The 9,830-nt window shown below is 49.8% G+C and overlaps 1 protein-coding gene across 1 annotated transcript; it reads right to left on the bottom strand.

Annotated features, from left to right (window-relative positions):
* Positions 1 to 602: 602 nt before the first annotated feature.
* On the bottom strand, positions 603 to 4,702 carry LOC117658482 (cathelicidin-related peptide Oh-Cath-like). Its single transcript, XM_087893208.1, has 4 exons — positions 4,455 to 4,702; positions 3,512 to 3,619; positions 1,734 to 1,880; positions 603 to 856 (listed from the first exon to the last, which is right to left on the bottom strand). The coding sequence occupies exons 1-4, from the start codon at positions 4,638 to 4,640 to the stop codon at positions 734 to 736; spliced, it is 564 nt and encodes a 187-aa protein (XP_087749334.1). The 5' UTR covers positions 4,641 to 4,702; the 3' UTR covers positions 603 to 733.
* Between the last annotated feature and the right edge of the window lie 5,128 nt (positions 4,703 to 9,830).

Genomic DNA, 9,830 nt, shown 5'->3' with positions numbered 1-9,830 from the left:
TTCTTCCTTCCTCTCTCCCTCCTTCCTTCCTCCCTTCCATCCTTCCTTGTCCCTTTTTCAACCTTCTGACAAGCGAAGTCAAGGAGAAGCCAGATTCACCGTGTTCCTAATTTACCAACTGCAGTGATTCACTTAACAAATGTGACAAGAAAAGTCATAATAACACGAGGTAAAATTCACTTAATAAATGTCCCACTTAGCAACATAAATGTTCAGCTCCTTTGTTGTCGTAAATCGAGGACTGCCTGCATTAATCTTTTTGTGCGAAAAAGGAGAGAAAGATTTTCTTGGTTATCCTCTTCAGAGTCTAAAGTCTGTAGGGACTTTCCCCAAAATTGGCAAGTTTAATATTTGTGGGCCTGAAATTGTGGGATGCTCCATCAATGGAGGTTTTCAAAAATGGACTGAAAAATCATTGTTATAAGGTCTCTATGGGGATTTTCAAAGAAGAGGTTCGACAGCCATTTGTCCAAAATGGCACAAGGTCTCCTGTTTGAGCAGGGGGTTGGACTAGATGACCTCCAGGGTCGCTTCCAACTCCCTAATTCTGTTAGTCTTTTAAACATAGGAAAGTAGGAAAAAGCCATGTATGAGTATATATATATATATTTATTTATTTATTTATTCATTTATTTATTGCTGGAGTATCTTTTTGGGGAATGATTGGATGGACTGGAACATCATTTTTCTCTGCCGGTTTTCCTCGGATCGGAGGGTCCTTCCGAATCCCCTTTTAGAAGGGGATGGAGACCCCGATGACTCTCGGTTTCTTGAAGAATTTCTTGACACGTTTCTTCACGCTTTTCTTGAGCTTCTTGAAAAACTTCTTGAATCTCTTGACTCTCCTGGGCTGATCCTAGAGAGGAAGAGAAGGACTGGGGTCAGGGCTGGGTCCCCAGTGGGTGGCCCCGGGGGTCCTGCAGCCCCTTCCTCTTTCTGCTTCCCCACTGCCCCGGGATTGGGCTTGGACTTCTGCAAAGGGTGCAGTTGTGGCATTTCCACACAACACAGTGTATGAGTCTGTTTTACACCCTTTGCAGATTAAGAAGGAGACTCTCCCCACTTCTGCCTGTGGGCAGAGTTTAATTCCTAATTTAAGAATTAAAAGCAGAAGACTCTACAGGTGCCCCCCCCCAACTTACGATCAAAACCGAGCCCCAAATTTCTGCTGCTCCCTGAGACCTTTGTTGAGTGAGTTTTGCCCTATTTTACGACCTTTCTTGCCTCTGTCGTTAAGCGAATCACTGCAGTTGTTAAATGAGTCACCTGGTTGTGAAATCACCTGTTCACCGCCCTGAGTCCTTCGGGAGTAGGGCGGTATACAAATTTAATAAAATAAAATAAAATAAAATAAATAATAAATAAATGAATCTGCGTTTCCCCATTGACTTGGCTCGTCAGAAGGTCGTAAAAGAGGATCACCTGACCCTGGGACTCTGCAACCAGGGTCATAAGTGTGAATCGGTTGCCAATGTAACTCACGTGACCCTGGAAATCTGCAATGGTTGTTAAGCGTGAAAAAGGGTCCTGAGTCCCCGTTGCAACTTCGAACGGTCACTAAACAAGCTTTTGTAAGTTGAGGACTAGCTGTAAAATGGACATAAGTCATTTTTTTTCAGGGCTGTTGCAACTCTGGTCACTAAACAAAACTGTTGTTGGTCTAGGATGGCCACTAAGCGAAAAATCGCATCTGATCGTTATAAGTCCTCCCAACCATCATACCATCTTCTTACCTTCTCGTCTTCCTCCTTTTCTTCCTCCTCCACCTCCTTCTCCTCCTCTTTGTCCCCCTCCTCCTCTTCAGCCACCGGTTCACAGGTGAGAACGAGCACTGAGGGCGTCTCCCCAAAGAAATAGTAGCCCCTGCACTCCATGACCACCTGTGCAGGAGAAGACAGCAGGGTGAGAACGATGACAGCAGCCAGATTTCGTTACGCGGAGACGACAATCTCCTTTCCTACGGAGGAATTCGCCCCGACCGACCTCCAACCACCTCCTGCTACGACGACATTGGACAAATTAAGATGGTTCAGCCCCAAGGTCTCCCTAGGTACAGGTGGTCCTCGACATATGACCAGAATCAACCCCAACATTTCTCATGGCTAAGCGAGACCCCACGGGTTCCGCCTCGTTTTACGACCGTGTTAAGCATATCCCTGCAGTTAGTCATTCAGTGAACCTGGCTTCGAGTTTGTCAGAAAGTGGCAAAAGAGGGGACCATGTGAACCCCAGGACTTTGCAACTGTCATAAATCTGAGTCAGCTGCCAAGCATCTGAATTTTGATCCGTGACCGTGAGGATGCTGCGACGGTCGTTAAGTGTGAAAAATGGTCCTAAGTCCCTTTTTGCAGCACCGTCGTAACTTTGAACGGTCACTAAATGAAGTGTTGTAAGTCGGGGACTGCCTATACTTCAGGGGAATTGCTTCCAAGGCTGCCGATGGGTGAATCTCTTACGCCCTGACGGGTTCCAGAAACCAGGAAAAGAAATGCTGACGTTTTTATAAGTAGCTTCTTCTTTTAATGCTTGCACGCCTGCAGACCGAAATCTTGGCAAATTATGAGCAAGAATGTCAATTATTTAGAAGAGCCTTGGTGGCGCAGCAGACTAAAGTGCTGTTAAGTAGCACCAGCTGCCTGCAATTAGTGCGAGTTCGAATCTCACCAGGCTCAAGGTTGACTCAGCCTTCCATCCTTCCGAGGTGGGTAAAATGAGGACCCGGATTGTGGGGGCAATAAGTTGACTTTGTATAAAAAAAAAGAACACCGCTTTGGGGGGGGGGCGAAAGCCCTACTAAGCAGGTATATACAAAAGTATGAAGGCTGTTGCTTAAGGCATTGTAAGCCGCCCTGAGTCTCCGGAGAAAGGCGGCATATAAATCGAACCAATAAATAAATTTAAGGCAGCCTGTGAAAAACCTCTAAGGGAGCAGCCAGCTTCGGCTTCTAAACTTTTCGGTCCCTTTTATAACTCTGGAATGTGTCTCCTCCCTCCCAGAAAGAGGTTGGACAGCCATTTGTCTGAACCGGTAGAGGGTTTCCAGCTCGGGCAGCGGGTTGGAGGAGGGGGAGGAGGAGGACAAGGAGAAAGGGAAGGGGAAGGAAAGGAATTCAGAGGAGGAGGACGTGGGGGTTGAGCAGGGGGTGGGACTAGAGGACCTCCAAGGCCCCTTCCAACTCTCTTACTCAGCAGACGAGGAGGAGGAAGAGGAGGAGGAGGAGAGAAAGAAAAGGTGAAAGGGGAAGGAGAAAAGGGTTTCTCCTTGAGCAGGGGGTGGGACTAGAGGACCTCCAAGGCCCCTTCCAACTCTCTTGTTCTGTCCTCTATCCCTCCTCTATCCAGGGGCTAAGAGTTGACTTGGAGAAACGAGAGGAAGGACGTCCCTCAAGACCAAAGTAGCAGGGAAGGAGAACTCCAGTTTCATCTCTGCCAGGAAGGTCCTACACAATCTCCATGGCCCTGTCTCCATCTAAAATACATTTCCAACCCAGCTTGGAAATCGGCCACTCACCCCGTCTTCTTCAAAGTCGCATTCTTTCAAGGCACGTTCTTCTTCAACCTGGCACCCCGTCTCTTTGATGGTGAAGTTCAGCTCTTGGTTGCTTTCAGAAAGAGGATCCTGAAAGAAGACACGGTCACCCAGGAGGTTAGTCTGGAGGCCACCTGACCTTCCTCCCACCTTCCCTTGGGATCATGCTGCTTGGGTCTTGATGGAGCCCCCAGAATACATCTACAGAGCAGAGTCCATGCAGGTCCCAGAAGTTCTGGATTCCATGCCCACCATCCTGACTGGTCCTAGTTGAAGGATCCTGAAGGTCTTCGTGGTGGAACTGATTCCCCCTTTTCACCTAGCTTCCCACGAGGGAAGTGCCTACTCTACAAAAAGTGTAAACAGGACAAATCAAGTCTAGTCTAGGGACAAAAAGGCCTAGAGGTGATGATAGCAGTTTTCCAATATTTGAGGGGCTGCCACAGAGAAGAGGGGGTGAAGCTATTCTCCAAAGCAGCAGAAGGCAGGACAAGAAGCAATGGATGGAAACTAATCAGGGAGAGAAGCAACCTGGAACTAAGGAAAAGCTTCCTGACAGAACAATCAACCAGTGGGACAACTTGCCTCCAGAAGTTATGGGTGAGGTCTTCATGAAAAAGATTGGATAGCCTTTTGTCCAGAACAGGACAGGATCTCCTGCTTGAGTAGGGCGTTGGACTAGAAGACCTCCAAGGTCCCTTCCAGTTCTGTTATTCTAGGTTTCTAGGTTTCAAATCCATAAGGGACCCAAAATGAAGGGTAGGTAGACCAGAAATGAAGGCTCCTCGAGATCTCCATGCTGGGAGAACAGGCTCTTTTTCAGTTAGCCCTCAGGACGGCTTCCCACAAAGGATGGGTCCACCCTACTCTACTCTACTCAGGTCAGGATCAAGTCCTCAGTGGACCTGAACTGGAGAGTACGTACCCACTCAGGTTGAGGAACAGCTTCCAGGAGACGATACATGGAGTCTTCCCCAGATTTGCTGTTGTAGATGCTCACTGCAAGGTCCACAGCCTCATCATAGCTCAGGGATTTGTGTTGTAGTGAGGAGGTCCCACCCGTTGCAAGAGCTCCAACCACCAGCAAGGTCTTCCAGAAGCAGCCTTCCATCCTTGTTTCTTCTGCTATGGAGCTCCACAGCTGATGTGGCTCCCGGGACCAGGAGGCCTCCTTATATCCCCTGATGGGCAGGTCATCTCTTTGTTGGGAGGCCACCAGGGGTTTTCCACCACTGAGTTCTCCACGGTCCTTCCTGAAAAGGAGACGGGGGCACAGAGAAGCAGGGAGCAGAAATTTGTTTACCGTCCTTGTTGTGTATGTATCTATTTTTTGCGGGAAATTCAAATGCATAGTGAATCCTGATTGGTTCTTGGTTGCCTCTGGAAGGTATATAAAGAGGGCTGTTGCCTGTGAGTTTTTGCTGAAGTCTCACCCTGAATTAAAGAGCTGTTGTTACTAGCCTGCTTGTGCCTCTCCTTATTCCCGCGCTACAACATTGGCGACGAAGGTGGGATCGAGGACACAAGAGGCAATCCAAAAAGAGCTTAGAGTTTCAGCCAGGGTGACTAGCGGACATGGAGACATGGCATGTCTGCCTACGTTCTGCCAAAACCCTTCGACCCGACCCGAGAGAAGTGGGGATCGTATCTGACCAGGTTTGAGTGCTCCCTGGAAGCGAGCGAAATGCAAGGGCTCTCTGCGAACAGAAAAAGGGCTCTGTTCTTAAGCCACTGCAGGCCAGACGTATTCGAGATGGCCGAATCCCTCTGCGAGCCAACCCCAGTCCAGATGGTTCCCTGGGACGTCCTTCAGGCCAACCTGAAAGCTCACTACGCTCCAGTTCCGTCCAAATTCGTTCAGCGCTACGAACTCCGGCAAAGAGTTCAAAAAGAAGGAGAGCCGGTCAGTGCTTATGTGGCCGCGCTTTGAAAAGCCGCAACGCATTGTGACTACAGAGACTTAGACGACGCATTGCTTGAACAACTGATTTGCGGGGTTCGAGATACCCGGTTGCAAAGGCGTCTTCTAGCCAAGCCAGACCTAACGCTAGCCGGCACGCTAGACAAAGCCCGAGCACACGAGGCATCAATGAAAGCGTCGGAAGCGCTGCAGCGTCCCAGTTCAAGCAAGGACGGGCCGAAAACAGCCCCCGTCCACAGAGAAGAGGTGCGAACCAGCACAGAGGAAGAGTCGGACGAGGACGTCTTCCATACAGAAAAGAAATCGCGCGAACAAAGCCGCCGCCACGAGAACTGCCCTAGCTGTGGCGGGGATCACGAGAGACAGTCGTGTAAATACAGAGAAGCCATTTGCAGGCGTTGCGATAGAAAAGGCCACTTAGCACGAGTTTGCAGAGCTCAACTTCCGCGTAGTCGAAAGCCATGTGACCTCCGCGACCAACCAGAACCGGCTCGTTCAAAACAGCCAATCAAAGATGACGGCGCGAGAAATCGGTGCGAACCTCAAAAGTGGGAGACCTACAGCACGAGAATCGGCCAAGCCAGCACAACCGACGACAAGAAAGTCTACACGAAAGTAGAAAACAACGGCAAATCCTGCGAAATGGAAATCGACACCGGGTCTATGTTATCGATCATATCCTGGTCAACACTCAAGGCACTCCTGCCCAAGCTTCAGAAGAACCAGCTGTCCCGGCAGAAAATCCGCCTACTCGACTATCAGGGAAACCGAGTTCCCGTTGAAGGCGTGGGCACATTCCGGGTCACCTATGGCAAGTTCCAGAAAGAGCTGCCCCTGACCGTCATTAGCAAGCCCCTACCAAGTCTACTGGGCATGAAATGGTTCCGGGCCCTCGGCATGGGCTTCACGGGCGTTCACAACATCAGCAGATCATCACTTAAAGAAACCCTGCTCCACGAGTTTCGGGACGTTTTCGAAGAGACTCTAGGCAAATACGTGGGGACCCCTATATCTTTCAATTTAGACCCCAACGTAGCGCCAATTAGACTGAAAGCAAGGCGAGTTCCCTTTGCTTTAAAGCCCAAAATTGATGCGGAGCTCGACAAGCTCATTAAGCAAGGGGTGCTAGTTCCCGTGGATCACGCTAAGTGGGAAACCCCAATAGTTACGCCAGTCAAATCAGATGGCTCAATTAGAATTTGCGCTGACTATTCGATTAACAAGGCGTTGCAGCAGAGCGCCTATCCAATTCCAATAGTCCACCATCTACTACACTCCCTGGGCCCTGGCAAACTATTCGCAAAACTAGACCTTGCGCAGGCGTACCAGCAACTGCCAGTAGATGACGCTACGGCAGAATCACAGACAATAGTAACTCACAGAGGTGCCTTTAAATGCATCAGGCTTCAGTTTGGGGTCAGCATCGCCCCAGGACTTTTTCAGAGTACTATGGAGCACCTTCTACAAGGCCTCCCAGGTGTCGTCCCATATTTCGACGATGTTCTGATTAGTGGCCAAGACGAAGTTCAGTTGGGCCAAAGGGTTAGACAAGTCCTAACCAGATTCAGAGAAGCGGGACTTAAACTCAAACGAAATAAATGCAGGATAGCAGTGCCATCAGTGGAGTTCTTAGGTTACAGAATCGACGGCACAGGCATTCACCCCACAGAAAGCAAAGTGAGGGCCATCCAAGGCGCACCCACCCCCAAGTCAAAATCCGAGCTGCAGGCCTTCCTGGGCCTTCTCAATTTCTATACGATGTTTTTGAAACACAAAGCCACCGTTGCAGAGCCTCTGCACAGACTCCTGGGAAAAAACGTTCCGTGGGTTTGGGGCAAGCGAGAAGCGACCGCTTTTAACGTGGTAAAGAGACTTTTGTCCGAGGACAGTTTCCTCATTCAGTACAATTCTGAACTACCTTTCGTATTGGTCTGTGACGCTTCCCGCTTTGGCGTAGGCGCGGTTTTAGGCCATAGACTGCCGAATGGGTTAGAGGCACCCATCGTCTATTACTCTCGCACTCTGTCTAGTGCTGAAAGGAACTATAGCCAGCTAGATAGGGAGGCACTAGTGGCTGTAGCAGGGGTCAAAAAATTTCATGAGTATTTGTTCGGCCGCACCTTTGAACTCATTACAGACCACCAGCCACTTTTGGGACTTTTGGCTGGAGATAAACTGACCCCGGCGGCTCTCTCCCCCCGGATGACCAGATGGTCCATTTTCTTGGCCGCATATTCGTACAGACTGCTCCACCGGCCGGGCAAATCCTTATGACATGCTGACGCCCTCAGCCGATGTCCCTTGCCCGAACTATTGGACAACCCAACCCCGGAAGCCCCGGTTTTACTGCTTGACATTGTTTCCCCGGGCCCCATTTCTTCGAACGAGGTGGCGAGGGTTTCTGCCAGAGACTCTGTTTTGCGCACAGTAATGGGCTGGGTAACGAGGGGTTGGCCTACCAAGGTGGACGGTGGTAACTTCCAATTGTATTTTAACAAAAAAAATGAACTGTCAATGTTGGGGGGTTGCTTGTTGTGGGGTGACAGGGTGGTCATTCCTTTGCGGTTAAGGCACAGGGTTCTAGAAATGCTGCATGAGGGACACCCTGGGGTTGTTCGCATGAAAGGCCTAGCTCGTAGCTATGTTTGGTGGCCTCATCTTGACCAAAATATCACTGAGTGGGTGGGGAAGTGTAGGCCCTGCCAGGAGTCCCGCCCAGATCCTCCCATAGCGCCCGTTCAGGAATGGGAAAAACCAAAGGGACTGTGGGGGAGGATTCACATCGATTTCGCTGGCCTGTTCCATGGCCAGAACTTTCTAATCATTGTAGATGCATATTCTAAGTGGCTCGAAATTGCCTTAATGCCATCGACCACTTCTGAGGCCATAATCAAAGTACTCAGAAAACTATTCGCAACACACGGGTTGCCGGACACCCTGGTATCCGACAATGGACCCCAATTCACGGCGACCCAATTCGAAGGCTACTTAGCCGAATTAGGCATAAGACATGCACTATCCGCTCCTTTTCATCCGGCTTCTAATGGCCTTGCTGAACGATTTGTAAGAACGGCCAAAGAAGCCCTCTCCCGACTCGATGCAGGGGACTGGCAGGCTAGAATAGATGAGTTCTTAGCGGTACAGCATGCCACCCCGTGCCCCACTTCGGGCTGCAGCCCGGCCGAACTTTTAATGGGCCGAAAGCTACAATGCGTTCTAGACAGACTGCATCCTAATTACTCTTCCGATAGCTTCACCGGGGAAGGGGAAGGACTAAGACACTTCGAAGTAGGATCACTAGTTTTTGCTAGAAGCTACACCAATGGGCCCTTATGGGTAGAGGGAACCATCGTAGGAATTACTGGTCCAAAGTCATACACAGTTGATATCGGGCATGGTAAAATCTGGAGGAGACATATAGATCAATTGCGTAAACGTTTACCAAACGAAAACTCGTGTCCTAACTATCCAAGTCTTCCCGACACAGCTACCTCAAGCCCGAGTAAGCCGGAATACTTATCTGGCAACCCTGAGTTCCAGCGCCGCCCCAGTGAGCCGACACTCGCAGCCGGAGATAGCCACACCTCCGGAGAAATCCAGGAGGTTCCATTGGCGGAGCCGGGAGGGACGGGAGGTCCCTCCAACCGGCTCAACGCCTCACCAACAACTGAACTGCGCAGGTCAACCAGGATTAAGACACGCCCTGGTCACCTGCGCGATTTTGTATGTAAATATGTAAATAGATAGAATAAGTGCCTTCTGGGAAGGGAGGGGTGTTGTGTATGTATCTATTTTGTGCGGGAAATTCAAATGCATAGTGAATCCTGATTGGTTCTTGGTCGCCTCTGGAAAGTATATAAAGAGGGCGGTTGCCTGTGAGTTTTTGCTGAAGTCTCACCCTGAATTAAAGAGCTGTTGTTACTAGCCTGCTTGTGTCTCTCGTTATTCCCGCGCTACAACAGTCCTAAAGGTTCTTCTGGCAGGTTTCCAGGTCAGGTTTTCTCAATCTTGGCATTTCCCCAGCATCTCAGGCTGGGGAAGTTTGGGGAGGGGCGAGGAGTTGAGGTCAACCCATCTGAACGTGCCCTTTGAATGGCCAAGGAGGAGACGGAGGGGGAGAAGGGTCTCTTGCTTGAACAGGGGGTTGGACTGGAAGAGCTCTAAGGCCTCAGTGCTATGAGTATCGCCCCATTTTACGACGATTACTTGCCCCGACGGTTAAGTGTTATTTGCTGCCGTTGCTAAGTCAGTCACAGGGTTGTTAAGTCAATCTTGACCTTGACTGTGACACTGCCACCGTCATAAATCTGAGTCAGTTGCCAAGCATCTGAATTTTGATCACGGGACTAGGGGGATTCTGCCAACGGTCGTTAAGTGTGA

This window comes from Pantherophis guttatus, chromosome 4 (assembly GCF_059756535.1).
Source record: "Pantherophis guttatus breed Tessera chromosome 4, ASM5975653v1, whole genome shotgun sequence".
Lineage (NCBI taxonomy): Eukaryota > Metazoa > Chordata > Lepidosauria > Squamata > Colubridae > Pantherophis > Pantherophis guttatus.
The sequence above is the reverse complement of the archived record's forward strand: the minus strand, read 5'-3'. Positions and strand labels throughout refer to the sequence as shown.

Bases quoted from the DNA above. Each gene is read 5' to 3' on its own strand.
- LOC117658482 (XM_087893208.1), bottom strand. From the start codon at position 4,640: ATGGAAGGCTGCTTCTGGAAGACCTTGCTGGTGGTTGGAGCTCTTGCA. The intron at 3,620-4,454 runs GTACGTACTCTC...GTCTTCTTTCAG, and splicing joins CTGTTCCTCAACCTGAGTGG to GATCCTCTTTCTGAAAGCAA. The intron at 1,881-3,511 runs GTGAGTGGCCGA...TCTCCTGCACAG, and splicing joins GCGACTTTGAAGAAGACGGG to GTGGTCATGGAGTGCAGGGG.